The sequence below is a fragment of the Anser cygnoides genome, chromosome 7 (assembly GCF_040182565.1).
Source record: "Anser cygnoides isolate HZ-2024a breed goose chromosome 7, Taihu_goose_T2T_genome, whole genome shotgun sequence".
In the NCBI taxonomy this organism is placed as follows: domain Eukaryota; kingdom Metazoa; phylum Chordata; class Aves; order Anseriformes; family Anatidae; genus Anser; species Anser cygnoides.
In genome coordinates this window covers 15428229-15455994 of record NC_089879.1, presented here as the reverse complement: position 1 = coordinate 15455994, position 27766 = coordinate 15428229, and the positions used below count along the sequence as shown (strand labels likewise).

Genomic DNA, 27766 nt, shown 5'->3' with positions numbered 1-27766 from the left:
CACCATTTAATTACAGGGAGACTCAAGCAGCCAGTTTTCTTAGTCTTGTTACTGATACATGAAAAATATGGAAAAAATATGGAGGACAGTTTCATTTGAAGTCATTTTGTCCAATTACCAATATTGTTGTTGGTTTTTTTTAATAAAATAAAACTGAAAAAAAAAATCAAGATGTCCTAGCCAGCAATTTAATCTTTAAATGTGTAAAATTGTTATGAAAATCACCTTATGGACTAATTCACTAATAGGCTATTTATTAATTATAAGAACAAATTAATTAATAAGAATTGTTTTAGGAAGAATAGTTCCTTAGAAACAGATTTATAATCAATAAACATGAAGCAGTAACTTGATTTGCTCTAAAGTCAGAAGATTGATATTTATTACATTAATTTAGCTTTTATAGATTTTTTTGGTTTGTGAATTTACATTGTTGACTCTTAACATTTTTAAATAAAATGCAAGAGCAAGTAATGCTGCAGAAAGTGAAAAGAATTTTGAATTGTACAATAAATGACTATTATGTGTGGTTTTTTTCCCCACAATTTAAATGTGAGAAATTCCAATATTCATCCTTTTCTCTTTTTCTGCAAATCTCATTTTTTCTTCTTCTGATTAAACTAAAGACATTAGCTCTAGAATATCTGCTATAGCTTCATGAGGATTGGCAAGTATAAATGTGGCATGTAAGTCTTTATTTTACACAAGCAGCAATTGGCATTCATTTGATACATACCTTAAATCATACTAATAAATAAAATAAATACCAAACATCTATGACTGAGGTCACACCACTTCCTGATATTTATATCTCAAATCATAGAATTATTAAGGTTGGAAAAGACCTCCAAAATCATCTGGTCCAACTGTCCCCCTACCACCAATATCACCCACTAAACCATGTCCCTAAGTACCACATCCAAACTTTCCTTAAATACTGCCAGGAACTATGACTCCAACACTTCCCTGGGCAACCTGTTTCAATGCCTAACTACTTTTTCTGAGAAGAAATGTCTCCTAATTTCCAACCTGAAATGTTGTACTCCTCCACTCTTCCTCAGATATACCAAAACAGGTCCTCAAATCCTAAAAACTTAATGCGACCCTATTAATATCTGTAACTAAAGAAATCAAAAGAAAGCAAAGTAAATCATGACCACATGAATAAATAAATAAATAAATAAATAAATAAATAAATAACCCTTACATGTGGCTTACCAGCTGCACTGGATGGACTAAAGTTCTTACCCGAAGTCAAACCCACCATTAAACCAATAAATAAATAAATAAATGGAACTTCCCTCTGGAAGACTCCTGTATGATATAACCAATGGAAAGCGCACATTAACTTTCCAAGAGCTTATTGTTACCAAATACAGAGGGAAAAACTGCAGAAATTATTCTTACATGCACCAGTAGTTTAACAGGTACCTGAATATGTGGTGTTGTAACGCCCACGGATTGACTCTATTTTCTAAGCACCATGTAATCCAATTTCTGTTAGCAATCACTGTATCATACTTTGAAGAGTTACTCAAAGCATAATATGACAAAACTCTACCCCTTTCCATCTACATATAATTACCTTGCTATAGATGAGGTAATACATCTCATACATCTCATCAGGGTCTCTTGTAATAAATAAATCTAATGATGAGAGGTTGGTACATACAATTCACAAAATGTGTGCATAACATGAAAATAAGTCTTATAATGATGACACTCATTGCTGATAGAATAGCATGTACTGTTTTATTGCAATGGAAAGCATGTTTCTTTTGTATGACTTACTTAACAGAGCAATGCTAGTCAGAAACCAGGACCAGCAATGTAACTTGCAGGAAAGACCACATGTTACTGAGCAGTGAAAGCTCATGCATTTTGACCATGTTACCTTTCCCACATCCCATCTGTAGCGTGGATGAGAAATCACGGCTTTTGCAAAATTAGTATAGATTTGTCAGCTGCTACAGCTATTGTTGAGAACAGTTCGTTAACTTGATCTAATTTAAGATGGAGCTATATGATAAACTTAGCATGTGAATAATACTAGCCATATCACAGGAGAAAGGAATGCTGTCCCTTAAGCTTAGATTTGCCTACATATTGAAAATTTTAGTTTTTTGGCTCAAGAACTGCAACAAGACTAATAGCACATGTCAAAATTTCATCTTTATCACTGTAATTACTTGTGTTATACACATTTCACAGTTTTGGAAGGATGGTTGCAATATTGTTTGAATGTTGTCACAAAGGGTAGAGAAAACTAGAAATTACATTTTTCCTCTTCCCTCCTGAACACTACACAATCCTGGGGATGTGAAACAAACCTGGCCGTCATGACTTTTCCTTCCTACCATCAGCAACACAGCCAGAGATCAATGTAAAATCACTGCTTGACACAAGAACATTCGGACTTCTCTATGCTGCTCGCTGCAGTTCTGATGATAAACTCTGTAAGGAGGCAGAACCAAACATTTTTCTTGTTTGAAAGTTGTGTAATAGTATCAACTCCATCTGCCTGGCACCAATTCCAGGCACTGCTGAACTCCAGGACTTAAGTCAGATCCCTCTGAGGACCCATATCCTCACTCATTTCAGTTTCACTCAGCAAGTTCAGAAGAAAATAGAATGAGTCAAGGGCCAAAGGTGATGAGGGAAGATATAATGGAGGGGTTTGGAAGAAACTGGAAAGTCATGAAAGACTAGAGAAGTGTCTGAGACTGTGAGCTGGAAGCAGCAGCACACACCAGTGAAAGTGCAGAAGCTGGCAGAGAAATGGATACACATGGGAAAGTAAGAATGAAGCATGTCAGAGGACCAAGACCAGAGCTGACCAAGAGGGAGGCAGTTAGTTTTTTTATTATCATTTAATTTTTGAGATGCATTTGTAGCAAGAGAAAGTTTGTGATACATGGGAGGCTTGAACAAAAATAAGATACAGGTGAGAAAGAAAATGGGGAGAAATATCAATGTAAGAGCAGTAATAATGAAAGTAAGGTGCAGAATTACAAGGCTCTGAAACTAGTAGCAGATGGCTCCATGCACAGAGGATGACCCATGGAAGACAAAGAGAATTAATCATTTTCCTTAGCATGCAATAATACCCTGATAGGACACATGTTAACATGGAAATATATTGTTACTTAGGAGTGCTGGTAAATTTGATTCCTCAAAATTGGTAATGACTGTTTTCTTTTTTTTCCTTCTTTTTAAAATAATAATAATAATAATAATGTTAGTACGTTTCCTGTTGTGCCAGGTTTTTAGCACATTCCTTTAGAGGAAGCTTTCCTAACATTTCAATATACATCCTCTTAAATATCTATTAAGGTCACTGTATTGAGAAAGTTCTGAACAAACAGATTATGCTTTTCTTCCACCCCTCCACTCTCACAGAAATTGATACCATGCATAATTTGAAATGCAGATATCCAAGTAACAGTTGCCAGGGAACTAATAATATATTGCAAAGTAAAGTGTTCAATTCTTTTCTTAAATCAATGCTTTTCTCCAAATTTTCCAGGCCTGATTTGATTACTACTACTTTTAACTTTATTTTCCATTCTATGATTTAGTTCTTTCTTTTCTCGAGTTACAGTACACTTAAACCTTTACCGTCCCAGTTTATACTTTTATCTATAAAACATGCACTAATGCACTCTCTGGGATAATCTATGCCATAACATAAAAAGAAGGACTTTATGAGGAGACATCACCTTGATTGTTATTAGAAGGAAGAATTCAAATTCTTCAATAAACTGGGAGAATCAAAACTGTCCATAATTTGGAATTTGGAGGCCTTGACTGATCAGGTTACTCAAAACCATAATGATACCTTAATAACACAGAAAATCGTTTAAACTTCATTTTGTGTTATACAAAGCCTACAGTATACACACTGAAAATGCATGCCAGTGCCTTTATACCTTCATGAGTTTTGATGAATAGCCATTTCAAAAGACAGCCACTTACAAAAGGACCTAAACCTTAAAATGCAAGTTTAGAAGAATTTGCTTACTTATGCATAGCTATCAGCAAATTTGAATTCTATATGATCTAGGAATAAATCTCAGGTTTTTGCACAGATTTATAGGTCTATGAATGTAATAGCCATAAACCACTGTGTATTTACTTTATTGGCAGAACAGTTTATACATTTGACATAGTGCTGTTCAGATAAGATTATATCCAACTAAGAACAGAAAAACTGTCAACAAGGCTGTAAGACTATAATAAAAAATGCAAAAGCAGAGTTTTCATAATGAGTAAATGTACCTTCAGAGTACTCTCAAATCAGTCCCAGACATGAAAACGCAGTTGGAAACAATTTTAAGAGAGGGGTGAAGAATGGCATGTTGCCACAAAAATAAACCAAGCCTGAACTTTTTCTGTATTACACAATTTCCAAAGTAAATGGAAAATTATATATATTATTTTAAATATAATATTTTTTGCCAATTGAGATTTGGGAAGTCTAGAATCAGACAACGAATTTGTGATTGATCAGCATTAATCACAGCTGATTAGAGAAACACACACCCAAACTTTTCCTCCTTTTGTACACATTTGACGCTGTGATGGTTTTCTACATACTATCAGGAAGATGGAAAAGGAGGAAGCTTAGAAATCAATGGGCAGTTTTTCCTCAAAATCACAAAAGCACATATAGAGATTTCTGAAAACACGCACAGATGTTATTAAAGTAGTGAAATTCAAGCTGGCAGAAACTTCTCACTCTCGTGTACATGAAGGAAGTATGTAAGCTTCACGTGTCTGTGTATATATACATGCATGTATACATAGACACAGGCACATGTTTCCTACTGGATATTACAGCCAAATCTCTATCTCAGTGAAGACACTCTGCTCTTTAACTTCCAGATGATGTCAGCTCTGTATTATAAAAACAGGACAAAAGACAGTAGCGAGGAAAGTAGGGGTGGATTACGTGGAGTATGGCTGAATACAACAGCTGCAAAATTTGTTACGACAGAAGGCCCCAGGTAAGGCACTATGTTACTCTGGCTACTTCTGCCCAGAAAGCTGCTGGGTCTGTATCGAAGGCAAAGGAAAAAATTGGCTTCTAGAGTCACAGGTGTTAACCGGACCCTTTTGTTATACAGCACAAAACAGTCAAAAAAATTTGTGATTTTAAACCTCTGAAAGATGCTGAAAAAGGAGAATGTATATAAATATGAAACGCTGTAAGTTTCATTTTAATAACATTTTTCAGACCCTTTCCTTCTGGCTATGAACTGGTGTAAGAGCTTTTTCCCCTTCTTCACCTCTTTCCCTACCACATCCCTCCCGCATCTTTGCTTCACCTCACCTTTTATGATGCTGCCAGGGTATTTGGAAGTGGACAAGGAAAGAAAAATGTATTTTGAGAAAATATTTCAATATGTCTTCCTTAAAATAAAAATAATAACAAAAATTTCTACATTCTCAAATTTAAAGAACAGTCCATTTTAAGGGCTGACCGTACCTTGGTCTCAAAGGGCAGCAGCTTGCACAGCTTTGTATAGTGGGAAATTCCACATACATACATCACCTTCTCCCTGGCCACTGCAACAGATGATAATACCTATGGTTCAGAAGCAAATTTCTGTTGCACATATATCTTCTAATCATTAAAACTAAATAGTTTTTTCATGACTATCAGGGTTACCTAAAAGAAAAAAAAAAAAAAAAAGAAAGAAAAAAAAAGAGAGAGAGAGAGAGGGAAAGAAAAAAGAAAGGCAGTGACACATACTAAAGCTCTTCCTGCTTATGGCAAACAAGCTCAGTAGGTAACCAACTGACAAATTATATGATATCATAAAACCCCAACTTCATTTAGGACTTCTTCATAGGTATCAGATATACATATATGATAAAATTCATTTCCACGTGTATTACTATCTTCCTGTTTATCTCATTGGTTTACTTTTATCTCTGGAATTAAACTAAGTGTAAGATACTGCAAATTTCCCAGTATGCAGGAATGACTTGGTTTCTACTGAATTAAGGAAACATTTCATACGGTGAAACAACTTTACCTGTTTCCAAAAATTCTCACCTCACTCTCTTCCACAAACTGCTTTCATGCTTTCATCAGAGAAAGTTACCTTGAGAACTTAAAAACACCAGGATACATGGCTTTTTTTTTTTATTTATGACATTTGCAGATTAATAAATAGGGAAAGAAACTTTAGCATGATTAATATAACTTTAAAAACTTAACGTAATAACTGTTAAACAAGTTTTTATGGTATTTTGGAGATTATTTGTAAAGTTCTATTAAAAGAACCTTTTCATGCTCCTCTCATGTTAAAATTTTCATTAATGCCAATAGATCAGTTTCATCAACAGAAAAATCATAATTTGGAAGTGGTCAGAGTACAGCATGGTATTGACACATGGACAAGAGAATTCAGGTGTAGCCACCCTCTCATCAGAAATAACATGAAGAAAAATATTTTCAGTTATGGTGTTTTCTGGCCACCCTAGCCAAATACCTTGAAATATCAAGGGAATTCAGACTTCTGTCTAAAAACTTTTCTGTACTGTTTTCCTCTTCTCTTTGTTTTGCCTTCCCCAACCATTTCTCTCAGCTCTTCCAAGTCTTCTGTGTCAATTTGCTTTATGACAGGGATGTGTTTCACAAACTGCTTTTTTTTTTTTAAGAGCTTTTGGAGAAAGCATGTATAAATATGTATACATACATCAATAATGGAGCAGGAAACCTGGTTTTTATTTTTTTTTTTTTTTCCTGCCACTTTGAGTGAACACAGGAAGCTAACTAAGGTGAAAATGTCTGTGAAAATCTTTACAATGAGAAATAGCCTACAGTCTTTAAGAACCCGATTACTTAGAAATCAGGAACACTACGTGAAACCTCATACTAATAAGGAAAAAAAAAAAAAGGAAGAAAGTGAGATTTAAGATGTGGAGATAAAGCTACTGAATAATATTTTTTTGTTCATCTTTCCCTCAATTCTTGCTCTGTTTGTTTTGGCTAGCTCATTGCCTAAACATTTTGGGACATCAAAAAAAAAAAAAAAGGCATATTTTTTACAGTGAAATGCGTATAAAATATAAATACAAAAATATAAAATTATAGGCTTATAAATCATATTGATATATGCTAAACTGAAGTAATATAGAAGTGTAAAAGGCAAGACTGGACATGAAAAATATACAGTAATATAATAAGTTAGAATAAATGCCAGTAGATATGACATAAATGAATGTGACATAAAAGTAATTTGGGGGCAGAGGAAAGCAGGGAGAATGCTGCTTTCAGAAGACTGGGTAATATTTGTGAAGGGCTTTCAAGATGAAAACCTCTATGTACATTTTATGGCTATGGATTTTCACTGGAGTCATGTAGCCTCAGTCTGAAATTGATAATCTGAGGACTTGGAGACAACCTCTGATTCACAATCAAAATAAGTGCATAGATATAAAAGTGGGAAGATTCATATATGATGAGTTGCTATGACCATACACTGCCTTAAGTGTTCTTTGTTTCTACAATGACGTTTAAAACAACTTACCCAGATGCATGTGTAGGCAAAATTTGTAAAAATAACACCCTTCAGTATATGTTAACCTTCCTTTTGAATTAAGAGGGAGGACAAAAAAATAACGCTGCTATTATAATCTGACAACATTTATACCTCCAAACTATATTCTGTCCAGAGATGTAATGAACTGTGAATTTCTAAGAACTGGAATGATAAACGTCTTGACACCACTTAAGAGGGGGGAAAAAAAAGTACAGATAGTAATCAACCTACAGAAATACTGTCCAGTTTATGTGGAATAATTCAGAACAAAACCTAACTACTAATTCCTGAAATTTCAAATTGTAGGACTTCTGCTTTGTAAAAAGTGGCTACTACATTTTTACTGTCTTATTCTGCATAACCCAAATTTCAGTAAGTTAGTCAAAAGTTTAACAACTAAAATTTCCATTAGTGCAGAAGAGAAAAAACTTGCAAGTTATTTTTTTCTCTAGTGTTACACTTTAACAATCCAATCACACAATTTAAATAATAATAATAATAATAATAATAATTTGTAAAGTATTGATTCAATATAAGAATTCCCATGTATTCAGCCATAAAGTTTAGACTGAGAAAGCTGTATTATCATGAAGGGGTGTGATTCTTCCTTGTCACGTCTACATGTCCATGCTTACTGAGAGTGATGTGGGGAGTGCTGCTCGCATAATTTCATGATTCAATAGCAGTATTCTCCATGGGAAAAAAAAAAAAAAAACAACCTCTCTTCCTCCTCCCCCACTCTGATACACAAGGCACAGAAATTTATGTTGCAAATCAATAAAGGCTAGAATCACTTTTAACAAAATACACGCAAATACTTTGTGGAGCTACAGTTGTTTTTTCTTTTGATCCAGATCAAGCACTTGAATCCCATCTCCAAAGAAGTAAAATACTAAATAAACACAGTAAAACAGTAACTCCAAAGCAAGGTTCTTCGTGTTGTTGTGTTGTGTTTTTTTTTTTTTCTTTTAATATAAAATAAAGGGGAGGGAATAGTTCATATATCAGCTTATATTTTGATTTTATTTCTAGTGTCATGCATAGTATTGGGAGCATTAGGACAGTACTCAATGGCTGCAGTGTTCATCTGATTTCAAAGAAACTATGTATACTTTCCCACGACATACACTGGAAATAATTGGTCCAAACCTGTCAAGAATAAGCATTTCTTCAGTGACTTCACACTAGCTTATGGTAAGTCAAACCATTGCCTACCAAATTGCAGAAGTACTTTCAGTAGCAATACTTTTAGTGCATACATGCCATAGAGCCTGAATCGTCAACCTCAGCCAAGGTCCACGGTCAGTTAATTGGAAAAAAAAAATCATTAAACTAACAAATCATAACTTCTTAAAATTTGCTGGTAAGCAACATTACCTAGCAAGTAAACGAAAAGTTACAGACCTACAACTTCATCTCTTAATGGCTTAAGAGATGCAGAGGTACCTACCCCCTCTGTCACCTTTGCAGAGCAATTAGGTTGGGCTTCAATCTTTTCTTCCTAAAGGAAATAGCACTTGAGAAGTGGCATCCCTACACAAGAAATATGATGATTTAATCTGCCAAAAAAATCCCCAAAACTGTTCATTACATTGTTTCATTTAATTGTGACTGCATCTGAACATGCGTTCCTTTATTCACCTCTATATTTCTTGTTTTTTAAAGCAATCCAAAAGGTTATGCTCCGTATGTTAAAACTCTCTTTCTCTCTGTGGGCCCATAAAACTGAATGAAAACAGGCAGTGTCTACTGCAATATTCACTTTTGTCTAATTCTTCACGCAGCTACAAAAACAAATGTACGAGCACTAGTGTTTGAGCTTTTTATCATTATTTTCTGCAGCTGGCCAAATCTCACAAGTGTAATTTAATTCATCAAAAACAGTTTCTCCTGGAAAATCTTTGACATATTCAATCAACTTGTCATCTGTATGTTCCAACTACTGAAAGTTATTACATCCCTAACTCAGATTTTAACTTTTTTCCTTTTTACCTTCAAGGCTTAGCAATAAATTTACTTTATGGGAAGAAAGAAAAGAAAAAAAAACAGTGAAGACAGTAAGAGAAAATGGATCAGTTTAGGTGATACATGGTACTGTATTTGTCCGAGTCAAATACAAAAAAAAAAAAAATGGTATGTATGTTTTATACCACCTAAGTACAGCTAATCAGCTATCAGGTCAGTGGCTTTTTGTAAGTTTAAAATAAACATAGTATCTTTCTAATGTGTATGAACAAGTGTCACTTGAAACTTGCATATTCAGGTATCAGGTTTGGTTTTGGTGCCCTAAAGCACAGATACAAGTGGGCAAATCCTCCTTCCTAACACTCAAAACATACCACCTCTCTCATTCACCTTTTCTCACTTCTTCACTTCTGTTTCCAGATCAATTTCTTTTCAATATAGTGAATACATACTTCTGTTGATCTTATGGTCAGCAGGATTCGTCTACTGGTACTTACCTAGTCAAAGGAAAAGTTTCTTAAAAAAAAATCCGAATAAAACTCTGTAAAGCAATGTTTAAGAACAATAGCCTTTGAAGATATGCTGAGTTTAAGAGTTTCTACAGAACTTTAACAAATGGAAAAAAAATAGTTTGTGTCTGTCCAAGATGTTGACATCTTATACTCTTTTGGGAGGCAAAAACTATATAGCCAGTTATATGAACTACAAAAGTACCAGTGAATTTACCACCTAGGTTAAAAGTTATACTGATGTAGTAAAATCATTCTAAAACAGTCTATTAAAATTTAGCAGGAAGTGTAGTTATTATATCTTGTATATTAACGAGCAAGACTTTCCCAGATGAATAATCAGCATACAGCTAATCAGCATCAAGTCACTCAACTGTTAGAGCTGAAATTGAACTGAAGCATACGCAGCACATCTGTACATTTACAAGCATGAGCTCCCCAGATGTTATAAATTACTATCTTTACCAGTTGTCTTCTAAAAGTATTGACTTAAAGAAAATGCAGTGAACAGTAGAGATGTTCACAGCAGGAACTGTCAACAGAACTAAATTCAACAGTAAAAGATCTGTTGGATATGTGCATGATCTAAAGGGTAAATGTCACAGAGCTATTACTGCTTGGGTCCATTATAGGGACATTACTTTCACCTATAATTGGTGATACAAGTTCTACTAGTTGACTAACAATACATAGCATTTATTCAAGTTTAGCTATGTGCAACAGGCAACAAAACATCTTAACCTATTTCCAAGACACTTGGAGAAAAAAAAGAAAAAAAAAAAGGAAAGAGAGGTCAAACACCAAAGCGCTAGTCATTTTTAGCAGACAACTCTGAACAGTATTGGAGATTCAGTCGTTTCAAATGGTTGGACGCAAACTTGTATTAAAAAAGGAGACGTCAAATTCCAAACTTTATTTAGAGGAGAGAAGGGGAATACTAGTTAGTGACACACAACTCCAGCAGGCAGTTTACCATTATCGCTATCATTCATTCATTGCCCGGACAGCTTGCGCCCATCCCGTAGCCGGCAGAAAGGTGCACCAGTGAGCTCCATCGGTTCTGCTAGCACTGAAATTTTCCAAACCACCACACAGAGCAGCATGCAATTTACATCAGGGTAAGCCCAGCTTCCCCAGCTCGACCAAAACGCCAGCAAGAGTTTCCAAACTGAGAAAAAAAAAAAAAAAAAAAAAAAAAAGAGAGCTCACATACTTTTTTTTAAAAGCCGGCCCAGGGTTACATTATAATCCGCTGGGAGCGGTTCTCCGGCTCCTGCGGCAGCGCTCGGGCACGGCCGCGCCGCGGGGTCCCCCCCGGTCCCCAGGGATGCGCGCCGGCCCCCCCAAAGCCCCGCACCCCTTCCTCCGGGGCGCTCCCGCGGGGGGTACCGGGCACCGTACTCACAGGGACACGGTGCGGTTGGGCAGCACGGCGGGCTGCAAAGTTTCCACCAAGTCGCCTCCGCTGCAGACCACTTTGATGCGGAGCGCCGGGCGGCCGGGCCCCTTGGCTCTCTCGGCGGCGCAGAGGCAGCGGTCCACGATGAGATCGGGGCAGTTCCTGCTGCCCCCGCAGAGCCCCCCCAGCGCGGCGGCCAGCAGGCAGAGGCAGAGGCGGCGGCAGAGCCCCCGCATGCTGAGCCAGCGAGCGAGCCGCCGGCAGCCGCGCCGCGCATGGCACGCTCCCCTCCGCGCCGCTCCGCGCTCCAGCCGCGCTCCCCTCCACGCCTCCTGCGCCCACCCCGCCCCGCCCCGCCGCGCCCCTCCGCTCCGAGGGACCCCCCCTTCCTCCTCCTCCGAGGAGCCGCCGCTCACTTTCCTGCCGCAGCCCGTGCAGCCGCGGCGCTGGGCGGACACCGCGGACCCCCCCCCCCGGCGGCCGGAGCCGCCCCCGCGCCCCGCTACCTGCGCCCCGCAGCGGGTGCCCGGCAAGAACCCCGAGGAAAGGGGCAGATGCTCCGGGTGCGGGCTACACCCAGGGCAGGCACCAGTTGGGAAGTCGGGAGGTGAAGAAATTACGGGGGGGTTGGGATGCCGGTGTTGGAAATACTCGGTTTTGCCTGCCCGGCCCTTTAGCACCGTGTGCGCAAAGCGGGGCTCGCACCTATGTTGGTGGGAAAGGAATGTCAGGCTGTGGACAAAGGTCAGCGTAGACCAAGAGGCAGCACAGGGCTCCAGCCACCTCTGTCGGGGTGGCTCCGCGAAGTTATCCCAGGTCAAACATCTCGGATAACACTGCGGGCACCACCTGCAGCAGCGGTGTGATCAGTGGTCAAGGGCTGCTCCGCCATCCAGGTCAACGAGCAGCTTGATTTTCAGCTTGGAGTTGTGGGTTTATAGTACTCTGTGGCTTTGGAGCTTCTCAATGGTATTTTACATAATACCAACAGTAATTCTTAGTGTGGATGTTTACTATCAACTGGTAGCTACCCTGTTTTTTGGTTGTTTGCTTCTGAAAGTGAACAAAAAACCCAATTTGTAGCAAGGACTTCCATTTTTAATGGGCTTTTACAGAAGGAGCGTGTTCCCTGCCTTGTCTTGCTCAAGAGGGACTCACAACGCACATTTTCATTGCAGGATCTAGGCCAAAGTTACTTATAGTCCACCATGGCTGTAAAGCTGTTTTAAGAAGTTAATAGTTTTTAAAATAATATTATATTATCGTCCCTAAGGGGAGATTTGTTTTGCCCATTTACAATGCCTCTTATTGCTGTGTTTTAATACCTAATTGGAGCCTTTAGGCACTAAGTTTATTAATAAGTGATAGAAGGATTAGTGCTCTTGTGAAATTCCAGGAACTTTCTCAGGAACAATCTTCTTTTCTGTACAGTTGTTGATTTAAAGAATCATTAATATTACAACCTCTGCTCTTTTATTTTTAAAAGCAAAGTTGTGTAAGACTTACTGACAGACTGCAAAATGGATGGTGTTACATGAGACCACTCAGCATTGTAACGGTTACATGCTGTTCTTCCTTATGACAAAGAAAACCTATATATCATTTCAATTTGCAAATACTTTTCTCAACTTTGAAATATTCTCTCACCTGTTCTCTCCACTTGTGAAAGTACAAGTGGAGAATACCTATTTATGAAATACCTATTTATGAAATTCATAGCATGAATTTCATTTGGTGTTAACCTTATTGGGGAGTGGAATTTTGCAGTCAAACTCAGTCCTAAACACATGCTAGCAGAGTTTCAACATCTTTTCTAGATCACTGATCCTGAAAGTTCTTAAAGAATATTGTTTTATTAAAGAACAAGAAGAGTTACACTCACATGGAAGCCATCTATCAAATCATACAGCAAAAATGGAAAAGGAGCTATTATTCCCAACGTTAGAGATGAAAATTAAGGGAGAATTTCCTCTCCACTTCCCCATTCATCTCACATTTCTTTTTTTTCTTGCTTTGCTACGAATAAAGAAACAGCCATCTACCCCTTCCTTCATTGTTGTCTTTGAATATGGAAAAGTAGCTTTTGTATGATTTACAAGCACAGATAATATTCCTGCCCTGAGACCTCACAGTTTAAACAGAGGTCTGGTTGAAAAAAGAGTCCTGGGTACCTAAAGAGCTCACTACTGCTTCAGCTGGCACCAGTCAGCACAGCAGAACTTTCAGTGTTGGTAGCAGTGAGCCAGTCTGCCAGACTTTGGAAGATGAAATTTCAGCTCTCTCATGATATGCAAACAACTGAATTTTCAATTTCTTGGAAAAGTAGTATAATCCTAAGTTCCCTTGTTAGTGGGGAAGAAAAAGGGCTGTGGCACTGCAGTTTTAAAAGCAGCCAACATTGCTCTGTTTGGGTTCCAAAACTGCAAGTTTTAGACAAATAGAATATGCCTACAACTTGGGTGTCTGTGGGGGCTCACAGAGTAGATAGCATACAAAAGGGCATGAGCTCTTGAGATGGATTTTGGTATGTGCAAAATCAGAATTCTGAGTTTATAATGTATATTAAAGTCAAAGACACTTGGAGAATTCAGATGTCTGTGCAGTTAAATAGGAACTGAGTGAGGATACTGTAAATTGCAGTTGCCTTTCAATTTCTCTGAAATATTTTTAGATCTATCCCAAGATTATCACACATGGGTACAACCAGAATGTGGTACGTGCTGGTCTCCTTCTGCTCACACAACCAACCAAGAAGATTTGTGAAATGGTTAAGGAGTAGAAGAAGGCCAAGTCCTGCTCAGATAACTTCCTGGAAGACAAAAGCATGACTGGATATTTGCTTGGAGCATGACATTTTCTAATTTTAATACTTTTTTTTAAAGTTAAATTCTTGCTTTTGTTGTTTGATTCAATAATGGAAGTGAAGGATAAATTTTCTTAGACCAGGGAAGAAAGAAATTTTTTTTTTTAATTTTTTTTTGTGCATCAAAAGTCTTGAGGAGTTTTAGTAGATGTGTTATTGTGTGCATATCCCACATCCTTGCAGCAGTACTAGAGAAAGGAATTTTATCCCATGGCTGAATGTGTAAATGTTGAAAGGAATGTAAATAAATTTAGGAAGATAATCCTAAAATGGTATTAGCCTGAATGAAGATGAATGATATAAAAAGGAATCAGAGGTTAGAGATACAGGAGATGCATTGAACTTCAGGTTTACATTACATTTAGATCATGTTCTCAAGCACAAAGCAGCAGCAGCACCTGCTTAGCATCACAGGACATTACACAGCAATTAAGTAACAAGAATGTGTTATACAATAATAGGAAATATGGGGAAGCAGAATGTAAATAAGTCAATTTGAATTTTGTCAGGATTTCAAAATAGTATGTTAGTATTGGAAGAGAGCCATGGAAACTTTAATAGCTACAAACCATCAGGGCTTTTGTTTTTTCTTATCCAGAAGTTGGCACGCTATCAGCCCTTTAATTCCTTGAATATTGACCCTTTATTGACAGCAGTGAAACAAGGACTCACTCACCCCATTTCCTCCTGCGCCCACCATTAATCCAGGAACAACTATCTCATGCTACTCCACATCTGCATGCCACCATGTTATGTCTGTAAGCCTTTACAATGAAATTATTTAAAAAAAACAACGCTGGAAGAGATTTGGCCTAGAAAAAGGATAGGTAAAGTAACTGGGAGAAAAATGATCCACAGCATGTTTCCACTGGGACACTTGGAATTCTGTGAAAAGATATTATTTGAAAGGTGATAGAGGGGAAAAAAGCCTACTGAATAAGAGCACACAGTATAGCATTCACATTGAAAGAACCCAATGATTTTTTTTGCTTCACACATGGTGAATTAAAATGTCAGTGTTAGAGGTGGGATCGTCTTTTTCCATGAGGTTCTCTCATAGGGCATTGACAGTCTCAAAACAAAGATAATAAAACAATACAAGCAAAGTTGTCCAGAATTGTTGCCAATCGTTAGAATTAATTGGATAAAACTGAGTGCGGAAACAGACTCTTGGTCCTGAACCTATTTAACAGATTGAGTAATCTTTTAAGGAAATGCGGAAACTGAGTCATTCAGAGCTGCAGTAATCAGAGCAGTGAATAATGTGCCATAGGGAACAATGCTCTATTAGAGAGAATTGACAGAACAGGATTTCCATCTCTGCTATTCTGCATTAGCACAATCAGAAACACCTCTCTATTAATTTTACGTGACGACATGATAGTATAAGAAACCCTCAAGTATAATTGCATTGTTTTCCCTCCACTCATATTTTGTATCATATTAGTTATAAATACAGTATCATATCTGGAAGCAAAATGTTTTCCAAAACTTCAGTCCTTGCAGGGTGGCAGCTTTCAGAAAAAAAAACGTATTAAAATTTTCATTGAAATAAGTAGTCTAGAAACCTCCTGCAAAAAAAATAATAATGAATATATATGTTTTTTATGAAGTAGAGTAGAGCCCAATGAACAATTCTGTTAGAAAGTGAGAATGTATCTGTGTGGTTATGCACAAATAATGATGAACTACCAGTGGAGAGTGGAATAACTATCACACAACTATCAACAGTGAAATAAATAACTATTTGGAGGAAAATAAAACCTCCACCCTACAGCGTAAGCTGTTTCTCAAAGCTGAGACAAGATTTTTGCAAGGAGTACTCCAGAATTATTGCAAAACAATATATATATAAAAAGTAAAAATAGGAATCATATCTGCAATGGGAATTTATGTCAGTGTAAATTTCTGGTGATCACCCAATGCATCTCCAACCGTTACCAAGTCCCTCAGCCACCACAGAGAATAGACTGAAACTGTTCCAAAATGACACTAAAGGCACATGTTTTTGAGCATTCTACCCTCCATCTCTTAATGCCACTTTATTTGCACAATAGCAGAAGAATAACTTGTGCGCAGTCAGCCAGAGGAGAATAAGGATTTTAACTTTGTACCTTCAGAGGCTTTGCATGGGGTTAGGCTCCTGACACAGAGCAGCGCTGCCACAGGCCCAAGCATCAGGTCCAGCAGAATACAAGGTTTGGGGAGAGACATCCTCCTTCTCTCACACGCAGTTTTAAGATGCGCTGTCCGGGTGTATTTTTGGATGTCGATGTACACATGCCAGTGGTTTGCAGGGTTGTTCGTTCCTAAACACACAGAATTCTGGCTGACTTACCAGCAGGCCTTGTATCAGAAGAAAAGGGAGAGAAAAATCGCAGGGGAAAAAAAAAATAATTAAAAAAAAAAAACAGGTAAGACTGAAAACTCAGTCTTTTCCAGGTAGACATCTATCTCAAGTTTTATTTTTCTGTCACGCAGAAAAATAAAATTTCTCTGATTTCTCAGAGAAATTTCACAGATTTCTCTGTCATCTCCCTGCATACAGAAAGTCAAATGAGCCCTTTCTACACCTTCCTGAGTTGCAAAGATCTCCTAATACCTTCCCTTGTCCTCCTAGAGATAACCACTCAGGTGCTCCCTTCATTACAGAAGAGACACAAAATGGTAAATGAACATTCTGAGGTCAGGAAGATAACAAAAATCATATACATAAATAACTAAAGAAATGCCTATCTGTGTAGTCTCATTAATGGACTTTAAATACACTTTATAGTATTTGATAATAGAGTTTGGGTTTAATGCACAGAGGCAGAGAATGCCAGAGTGATTTATATCAGAGGGAGCTCTGGACATCATCTGGGTCAAGTCCCCAGGCAAAAGAGCGCCAGCTTCCAAAGTACGTTTGGATGCTCAGGGCTTGTCCAGTGACACTGTGAATCGCTCCACAGAAGGGGATTTCACAGCCTCTGGGCCCCACTCCAGTATCTGGCTACCCATGCTACAAATATTTTCTTTTCTTTAGCTCTTAAAATAATTTCCCTTGCTGCAGATTTTATCAATTGCCTCTTTTCCTTTTGCTGTGCATGTCTGGAAAAAAAAGGTTTATATGCCATGCTCTCTTTAATTACCCATCAGACAATTGAAGACAGCAACAAGAGCCTCCTGCTCTCTCCCACTCCCTGTGGACATCATGTGCCACAGCCCCCAGCAATCTCACTGACCCTCAGATGAATTAAAGTGTGTTTTGTATGACTGTACCATCTTGTAACAATGTGTCAGGGGTGCAAAATAAAAGCAGTTATTACTCTTATTTCCCTTCCTAATCAACTTAATGGCAAGGCTATTCAGAACATTTCTGAGTTACTTGCCATCATGCATCCAGGGAAGTGAAATTATATTATTAGTATAACCTTTATTTATTTCACTGTGTGGTGTTTTATTTGCTTATAACGGAAAAGGGGCATGCATAGGAAAATAATAATTTATAAACTGAGATGCAAAGGTTAAAATAAGAATTTCATTATGCAATAACTGCTTAAGATAGATAGTCAAATGTTCTGTTGCCTGTTATATTTTGTCCTTGTTACTCAGTTGTATGGTATCCTATCTGAATGCCAACAGTAGTTTTGAAGAGATTTTCCACTGTTTCTAACAACTTATTTGTTTCTAAATGGCCAAAAATTTGAAGATATAGGGAAAAATGACAGATTAAAAGAGAATTCTTTTATACATGAACAGTTTTAAGAAATAAGCTATACCATGTCCTGAAGCAATTTTGTAGAGTTTAAAGAGATTCATATTTTGTGGCCAAATTAGAAAGTCCATTGATAGAAGCCCTAACATGAAAAGCCAACAAATCCAATTACCACAAACAGCTGCAGAAGATTGTACTAATATCAATAATCCCTCAGTCTAACTAAAGTTTAACACTTCCATCTTTCTCTAAATTCCTTTTGTCAAAATAAATTTATGTCCCTCTTGCTTTACAAGCAGAAAGCCACATCTATTATTTTCTGTCTGCATATTCCCGTTTTCATATTATTTCTCACTTCAAGCCACTTGAAATTGTGTCAGTCACTATGACATACCATCTTATTTGAGTCCCTTTGGAGAGCTTGCATTTTCCTCAAAACAGTTCTCTTCCTCAGTGCAAAGGTGGTTTTGAAACTTACCTTCTCTTATATCAGCTGGATGCCATCTTCCCACCATTTGAAATATCTTTTAGGTTTGTCAGTAATTCTCGAGTTTGCTTTTATACTTTGTTTATTCTTGGAGAACTGGAGTGTTGCCTTGCTCTCCTCCTGCAAAAACACCAGGAATAAACCATCACCTCCACAGTAGTTCACTCCTCTGTTTAAGAGATATTATGTTCTTTTATATCATTCATCTTGGTTCTTTTAGAAAGGAAAACCTTTGGCATTAAATCAAAGTACTGTGTAACTACAGTATTATGTACAGAAACAACAGCAAATGTCTGCAAGGGAAAAAAACACTTAAGTACCATTACAGGCATGGAAAATAAAAAGCATATGTATTTACAAATCTTAATGGTTGTTAAGTGTAGCATAGATGATTTGCAAAATATTACCACTTTTAAAGGATCCCGCCTATGTATGAATCTCATTATCACAAGATATCAGGACTAGATGCTGAGAATGTAGCTGTTGCATTGCAATTCTGAAAATCTAATATCCAAAAAGCCCACTGCGAAAACAATTTTAAACTGTTTAATCATCTGTGGATAAAAAAAACACCATAAGTATACTATGGAATAGGAAAAATATTCAGGAAAATATAATAACTGGCAAAGATCACTGAAATTATTTTTTGTGAAAGTCTGTGTCATACAGATATTAACTACTATCAGACACTGAACCTATTACAAAAAAACCTGGTGAGGGCTCGTTTTTAAATGAAGACTTCTAACTCCTGAGAATAACTAAACTCTTTATTTTCTTGTAAAATGTACTGTTTCCCCACTCTGTTTCCTAATGTGCTCTCTTAATATGCAAGTGCATTGGGAATAATGAATCACACTCCAGAATGGTAGCAATTGGTATGCATACAGTGTTAACTGAGTCAGGAAACATTCTTTACCAGATGGATATGGATTTTTGTGAATGCATAATGGCCTTTAAGAAGCTTAATAGAAAAGTATGAAACCTTTTACAAACAGCATTCCAAAGCAAGATTGCCAAAAGCAAGTGCACATAAATAGCTTAGATAATTGGAGCTGTATCCCCGCACCCATCCATAGCAATGGAGAGAGGGGTTGCTGACCATGCTTTACATTAACTTTCTCTTCTAGGTTGCTGGTAGTCTTTAACTTGCCCTCCTCTCAAACATCAGAAGGTTAGTTACTGTCCTCTCTGCCAGAACTTTAGCACTGGTTAGTAGCTTTGTGCTTTCCACAGATGAGCAGGCTTCATAGATGCTGCACTTGTCACAGAAGCAGCTGCAGGCTGGTACAAAGATCTGAGCCCTGTCGTGCCATGCATGCCTTCTCCACACGCAGCGATCCCTGTCCCCAGACTGTTAAAGAGAAGAAGAGGAGATGAAATCCATCAGGACAGTGGTAGTGCAATGAAAAGGACACAGGCACCTCAGTTTTACGTTCTTCACTGGGCCAAGGGACACAACTGCTTTCTGGCGCTACTGAAAACTGTAATGGAAGTTTTGATGAGTCTTGTGGAAAGAGCTGTCTACATAATACTATTTGTTATCTGTTTTCCTTATCTACATTTTCAAAAACATGTGTATGGCATATGTTTCTCATCGTTGACTATGACCTTTGTTTATTTATAGTTTTAAAAACTCTGACTACTGCCAGACACTATTAAAAATAAACATTTTTAATTGTTTTCATGTTTTATCCTCTCCTCCCCTTTCCACCCAAGCCTGACAGGATGAAACATTGTTTTTGCTTGGGATATAGCTACTTCTGCTGCAAGAAGAAAGAGGAATATGAAGGAAGTTGTATGCGTATTATCAGAATAGTTTTATATCCAACAGTCTGGAAACAAAGCAACTACCAGCCCCCTTTAATATAGGTCTCCCCATTCCCAGGGTCTATCTGCAGCTGAGAGGGCAGAAACACACACTGTTCCTCTGCCTTTAAGCCCAGCCAAAGTGAGCTCTTTTTTTTTTTTTTTTCCCAGCAGCACAACCTTAACACGAGAGGCAGTCTTCATTTCCTATATAAACAAACCGTCCAGTATAAGGTGGGTTTTGGTTTCCTCAGGCAGAGAAAAAGCCTTCTGCATCCAAAATGAGTTGCTTTAACTACTAGTATAAATGCTGAAAATGTCACAACTCTGTCGTATCCCTTTCCATCTCTATTTATCAGTTTGGATTTTTGTATTTGTAGATATACACCTTTTCTTTTTCCTCCATAAGCTTCTGATACCAAAACTAGACAAAATGGGTACAAAACACCAAAGAAAAGCTAAAACATCTTTTTTCTAGTCTTTCTGATCAGCTGGATTTTGTGGTTCATCAGTCAGATCAGTCTTTTCAAGAAAATTGATTCTGGGGTACACAGCCATTCTCAGGGAGCTAGGATGCCTCACAGGTGTTACAGATTTTACTGTATGAAGTTAGCAACCCTAACAGCATTGTAGAGCTTAAACCTTTTAGACAATATGCTGGTGAACAGGATAGAAATACATTAAAGGTACTCCTAAATCTCCTGATAATCTGCTGTTGATTAAAATTCTTGGGGCACCTACTGGAAAAATATAGAAAAAATAGAAAAAAATCAAAAAGTAGAAGAGCCACTAAGCTAAATCAGTTTCCCAATGTGAACGGGGGTGGATGATACCACATGTCTCAGTTCTGCATTCTTCCAATTTTCTTCTGTTTGCCTTAAAACTCTTTAGGGAAAACCATTCTTAGAATGTGTTTTTACAATGCCTGACACAAGGGACACCAAATAAAGCTGGTGCCTTTCAGTAGCAGCTTTTTTTTTTTCCCCAAAGCTATGTAGGAGCAGAATCACTTTACATGCTCTGAAGCTGAAAATAAAGGTCCACAACTCCCTCTTTTTTTTTTTTTCTTGGGGGGGGGGGGGGGGGGTGGGGGGGTAAGATGACAACAACGCGACACAACAAAGGATGCAGGAGATGCTTATTCTTCATACTGGTGATGGTTTGAGGGTTCCCAGCTCTTCCTTCTCCTCCCTTGTAACTTCATGGCAAGGCAAAATCTCCCTGGTGAAAGTCCAAAGCGAAGGAAAAACTGATGCCTGACTGGGATATTTAGGGAAAGCCTGTCAGATGGTGGAGCATTACAGATCTGATGGAAAAAGGATGATCACAGGAATGAGGCTGTTTCACTCTGGAACGATTACTCCCTTTTTGTCACAGACAGGGAGAATATTCTGAGTCTTTCATAAAAATTAAGAGCAAGTGAGTGAATGCATCTGCCTGGGACAATGAGGTTGTCCAAATAAGGGGGCAATGGAAGTTTTTGCATTCCTCCTGACATTTCTGGGCAGCAGGTTGAAAATAGAGGGGGTGATTAGTTAAGGATGGCTGTTTTGTTTGAATGATTACTAGCCCATCTGTGAACACAAATTTCTTCTGAATATATTAATTTCCTTGGTCCTTTTTTCTTCCCTATGAACATGTCTATCACTTTGTAAAAGAGATTGCAAATGGAATTTCTGAACTCATCTCTACTTTTGTAGCTACAGCTTGACCAGGGAAGATAAGCAAAATCAACCTTTACTGCAGGTAGGAAAGTCAAAGTCCAAGGCCTAAATTAGTGATCTTTTATTTAGAGATCTCTTCCTCAATCTTATCCCAGTAGGTGACCACACTCTGCAGCGTTGATGGACCTTGATCAGCCTTGTCTATGCTGACTGGGAAGGTAACATCACTCTTCAACAGGAAGAATGCTGGAAAATTTTACTGCAGAAATTTCCAGCCTGTGGCACCCTCTAGTACCATTGTGCTTGGGAACTGCTACTCTGTTGAGGTAATACACAAGCTCTGAATTTCCAGAGACGCTGCAAAAATCAGACACCTCCATCTGCTGATGCTGCCGTTCATGCTTCCTGTCTCACAAGCCCCAAGTGGATGTTCTGGATCATGTACAGCTTGTGAACCATGGCCAGCAGCATGGCTGAACACAGCCTCCAGCTTCCCTGTTTGCAGAGGAGTAAAAACTTGCTTTCATATCATGACCCCACCAATATTTCAAATCAACTCATAATCCTAATTCATAATCCAGAATTACTGCTGGGTATTTAGATCGCCCAGACAAATAAAATATTGCTAAATTGTGGTATAATTTAAATTAGTGACAGTATTTCCACTGAACTCAGCATAGCCAGGCTTTCACCCACTAAATCTTGCTCAAATAGCATAACATTTATTAGTAATCAGGGATTCCACTGGTGCTGACAGCCTGATCTCCTGCATAAGAAAAACAATAGGAGTTTCCTGAATTATGTTTTAAGTAGCAATAAAATCCAAATGACTTTGGGAAAAAATATATATATATTCAACTTTGATTTTTACACTTCCAGTAATGGAAAAACCTACTAGTCTCTTAAGTAAATCATTGTAAAAGTTAATTTTCGTTTCTAGAAAATCTTCACATTAAATTTTATTCTACTTTTAATTAATCAGTTGAGAGGTATCCATTGTCAAGACCTTATTTCTTAGGGATTGAAAAAAGTACCTTTAGCCTATGCATAATCGAGTAAATTGAACCTCTTGAGTCTAATATTAAAGTCTGACATCCTCCCCCCATTCTTGTGACTCCTATCTGACCACTCCAACATTTTCCTGTAGGAACTGGGAACCTGGTGTTCAAGCAGTTACACCCGAGCTGATACCACTCCTCCTTGAAACCACATATTTCCGTTCACTTTGGTGCAGACTTGTAGCAAACTGGTCTGAGTAATTAAGCAGATGTTCTAGAAAGAAATTCCATAAAAAACTGAAAGCTTAAACCAAATTTAGACTACGGTAAAGGAACTTCATTGTGCTTTAGTGAACAAGGTAGGCAAATGTTATTTCAGATCATCCTACCCATACAAATAATAGATTATATTAAGATATATGTACTGGAAAATTTTCCAAGTGGAAGAGAAAAAGAAAGAGGACCTAGAATTGTTCAACTATGAAATAAAAGCAAGTTTTCACTTTTTAACCGAAATCTTTATTATATTTCCCTTGCAGGTAGAGTTAGGTAACTGAAGTAAATAATCAGACATCCAGACTCAGTGTATGTGGGTATGCACATGTGTTTCGGGGGGGGGGGGGGGGGGGGGGGGGTCTAATATCTGTCTGAGACCCCACAAAATATGATTGGGTAGTATTTCAATTCTATTTTGTTGCAAATGGATCAAATACTTACAAGCATCACTGTCTTCTTGTAAACGACCTAGAAGTCGCACGTACTGATTTTTAGAGGCAGGGTAAAACTTGTCTAATTTTATTTATAGAGGTGGAGAGAGACAAGGATATCCTTTGGACTACCACAGCTCAAAACTCAGAAAGAGCTTCCTGCTTCCAACTGTGTAACAAGGAAACAGGAAAAGCAAAAAAGTATATTTACCAGAAAAATATTCCTCTCATTTGTATATATTATATCAAACCACTATTACTACTGGCCACCAGAAAAAAAAAAAAAGCTTAACATCTAGTCTTTCTTAACTTCAGGAGACTTATTATCATAGATTTACACTTCTGAAATCAGGGCTAACTGCAGAGTTCCTCTGTGTTCAGAGCGCATTTGTGAGCTAGGAATAGCTATTGACAGAGGAAATAAGCAGGAGGGTCAGGGGACAAGCAAATTAAAAACAAACCCAAAATAACCCAAGGATGTACTGATTTGGTAAACGAACTTGTTTTAAATGATGCTGTTGCAAAGAGGATGTCTATATCAGATCAATAAAGTGTGTATATATTGAAACTTACAGGGATTCAGAAGGTATTTATTTTCATGTGAAACTCAGAGCTTAAGTCTGTGAAGGCAACAAGGAGTATTAATAATGCATTCCCCACCCCCCAAAGCGTGTTAATCCTGATTAATCCCAATTTTAATGATATTTTACAGCCTGAACTTTTTTTTAAGTTGTTACCACAACACAGTAAATCCTTAGCATGGCTGCCAGATTGATTTAATCCTGTATTTCACTTTAAGTAAAATAGTAGTGTTCAATGTTTTCTTCCATTATAGGAAAGAAACCTCCTAGCTATCTTTTGTTAAAAATGCTCAGTTCTATTAAGGCTCATTAGCAGCATCACCCAGTTGCTATTTCTTCAGGCTCTGGAAGTAAGGTTTTCAGAAACCATTTCATGATGTCATTCCAAAAGGTCCACAGTATAAATAACTCTGAGCACAAGTAAATTTAGCCCATACAAGGTAGAAATACAAGGCCTGGTGATGTCTTATGATGAGTTGTGTGAACCTGTGGTGAGTGCCTTTCCAAAAAAAATTATATTTTTTTGTAGGAAGTGCCAGGAAAAAAAAAATCTGCTTAGTTGAGACCTAAACTTGATGCTTCAGAGAAAATTTGAAGACGACATTATACAGAAGCATGAAAGTCACATGACAGCTTTCTTGTATTTTCAGTTTTAGAGACAAGGACACTGCCACTGCAAAAGCATCAGATAAACTCGATCTCAATTTGAGCCACTGTAGAGAGGGTCAGCTGCAATCTTGTAGCTTTGCTGCAGTGTTCAGTTCCTTTGCCGGGAAGGTGCAACCTTTCATATCTCACAGGGTGTTTGAAGGAATGCTGCTACCATCACTGGTTCATTCAAAGTGTTGCTTCTCCTGGCTTTCAGTAATGTGCTCTAAAATAAGCTAAATGATCCAAGCTGCTTTGAATGAGGGAGGCAAACAATATTTTCTTATCGGTCCATGCTAGATAAAGAACAGATTTGTTTGCCATTTAAAACTATTGGATGCCTATGATAAACTAATGACTGGCTGTGAACACTGATCGTGAAAATGTTCAAACATTGTCGGAGATTGTAAAACTTTTAGATGGCTGTACAGCTGAGCTATGTTAAAATAACTGCTGAACTTAAAATAATGCTTATTAATTATCTCTTCCTTTAATCTCCACTTCCCCCAATCAGTCTAAGTACTTGCATATTATAGAGAATGGTTTAAGCATTAAGAATGTGTTTTGAAGCCAATTTTCTTGACTATTTTTATATTGGAAAAAGGGTAGATTTGTTTTTGAAGGATAAAACTCAAAAGTATTATTTCTCCTCTTGGACAACGAGCATTTCTAGCAATGAAATGGAAGTGTTATCAAAATTCTGTCTCCCAAATTATAACTTGTGTCTGTACAGTTCCATCATTAACAGTTTTATCCAACCCACTATCCTTTCCACAATATGTTCCGACATTTCATGGTAATGCAGAACATCAATTGAACAAGCTTAAAATCTTTACAAGGGGAGTGTAAAAGTCTGTCACATCTTTCCACAGGACATTTGTGTCACTCAATCATTTCTGAAAGTAAAAAAAAAAATCTTGCTCTGTGTTACTTTCCTTTCCCAACCAACCACTTTTTTTCATTTAATCATCAGTGGTGCTTTTGCTGATATACCAAGAACCTGATATGCAATGAATTCTAGAACAGGGAGACTCTTCAAGGAAGTGATAAGTTGAAAGGTAGGGTCCTTACTGGCAAAGGCAACGCAGCCCCAGTAGGATTCCTGGTGCTTCAGAGTTGCATTGGCATGCAGACAGTATAACAGCACCATAGAGTTGTCCTCCTGGCTCCTTTTCAGCCTGTTTGCCATCATGAATCAAAACATCCAGCACATCTAAGAATTTTCTCTAAGTCTACAAAAGGAAGCTCAAAAATTAACACAGTTTTGTAGAAGGTCAAGGGTATGTTTCCTCGTGCCACTTCAGAATGGATTAAAGAGCACAGTAAGATTACTGCAGCACTCATCTTGGACATCAGTGAAGTAAAATAGGAGGTATACATTTTAAAACTTGCACATATTTCCTGAATGCTCCTGAAGTACAATTATAATAACAAGAATAAACACAGCAGGAATGGTGAATAAGGGTTACTTCTCAATTTTATATCTTCTGTGACCATTTAGAAGAAAACATCCATGGAAAAAAAATAAAAGCTTTTCCCCTTTGTTTTGCATAATATGATGAATTTTTATCTTATCTCATATGATTTGAACAAAATTTGGTTTTGTGTTATTTTAAAATAATGGTCTTGCATAAAAAAATGTATAACAAATACTTGCAAAAAATCATCAATATAATTGAAGCTTTGGTTTTGAGTATGAAAATCCTACAGGGTGGCTGTAGAAGCTGGAGACATCTGATGCTCTTGTTTGTAGCAATTTCTATACAGGGTTGCCTAGGAGTTAACTCTCAGCCTCAGAGTATTTAAAATCTACTCATCAACATTAAGATTCTATCTGTCTGATGTCCCAAGGCAGCCTGGCATTCTGCTGGTTGCCAGAAATTTCTTTGACGGAATAGAGGAAAAAAGCCCATGCAATGACATACAGAGAAGCAAATGGAGATGAGTGCTCACAGAACCCACAATGGGAATTAAAATAAACACTCCGTGTCACTCCATTTACAACAAGGAATAAGTCTAGAAGTGAGCAGGAAGCCCTTTTTGCTCACTTGCTCATTCTCACCAAAATGAATGATTTCTGAACACCTAAATTGGTCTGAAGAAATAAAATATTTATAATACACAAGCTATAATAAAACAGTCTCACTGAAGACTTAAATATCAAAATCACAAATGCAATGGAACTCTGACATGTTTTCTCCCATAGTGACATCCACAGTGACTTCATCAGTACTATGTCTGGTCAGATAAACCAGATTCCTGCTGCCCCTCACTTGTTTAGATGTATTTCCCCTGTTTTTACTGTACTGGTAAGTACCTTCTTATTAAAGGTACTCCATCACGTCCCCTAGTCACACACAGATCTTAGCAGTAAACTACATTCAGAATAGTTATTTTAGAAGATCTAATTTTTTCTTGTACATAAGTGCGTGTGTGTGTATATATTTAGTAGAGTAACCTGTTACAGAAACACAAATCAAGATTCTGCCAAACAGCTGCAAGATCAAAATCTCACCATTGTAATTTCAGTTCACATTACTCTTCCCTATTATATCTACTAGCATTATGCTTCCTTGAATTTGTGCTGGAGGTCATGAGGAAAAGCTTTGTCGTTCCACCCAAAAGTTGTTTAACTCTTAGCGTAAGATAAATAAATTTTATTCCAAAAGAAGTTTAGGACTGCTGATCAGCTGCAGTTAATGAATATAAAGAATAACGGAGAAACCTGAAATGCTCTGAATAGGATGACTTCTCCAACTTTTTCCCTATTTTCTGTATCACCTACAGAATGCATATGAAGTTGTATCAGACCAGCGTCAATTTTCCAAAGTGGACTATTAACACTAACACATTAACACATCAGATATAATAAACATAGGAACTATAACA

General features: G+C 37.6%; 1 protein-coding gene and 1 long non-coding RNA gene across 7 annotated transcripts in view; both read right to left on the bottom strand.

The window, feature by feature from the left end:
• ADGRA1 (adhesion G protein-coupled receptor A1) overlaps window positions 1-11862 on the bottom strand; it is a 281000-nt gene extending 269138 nt beyond the window's left edge. For 2 of the 5 annotated variants that reach the window (XM_048060561.2, XM_067000768.1), the window contains exons 1-2: window positions 11433-11667; window positions 11001-11195 (exon numbers count right to left, since the gene is read on the bottom strand). Coding sequence is in view for 3 of the 5 variants with exons in the window: in XM_048060556.2 (XP_047916513.1) it covers window positions 11433-11662 (230 nt within the window). In the remaining 2 variants the exon portion in view is untranslated. Of the gene's footprint in view, window positions 1-11000; window positions 11196-11432 lie in introns of all 5 variants that reach the window. The other 3 variants (XM_067000767.1, XM_048060559.2, XM_048060556.2) reach the window with 2 other exon arrangements.
• Window positions 11863-15451: 3589 nt separating this feature from the next.
• LOC106037811 (uncharacterized) overlaps window positions 15452-27766 on the bottom strand; it is a 44411-nt gene continuing 32096 nt past the window's right edge. The window contains exons 4-5 of one of the 2 annotated variants that reach the window (XR_010832927.1): window positions 18465-18593; window positions 15452-16635 (exon numbers count right to left, since the gene is read on the bottom strand). This is a non-coding gene — a long non-coding RNA (uncharacterized lncRNA). The remainder of the gene's footprint in view (window positions 16636-18464; window positions 18594-27766) is intronic. The other variant, XR_010832926.1, reaches the window with a different exon arrangement.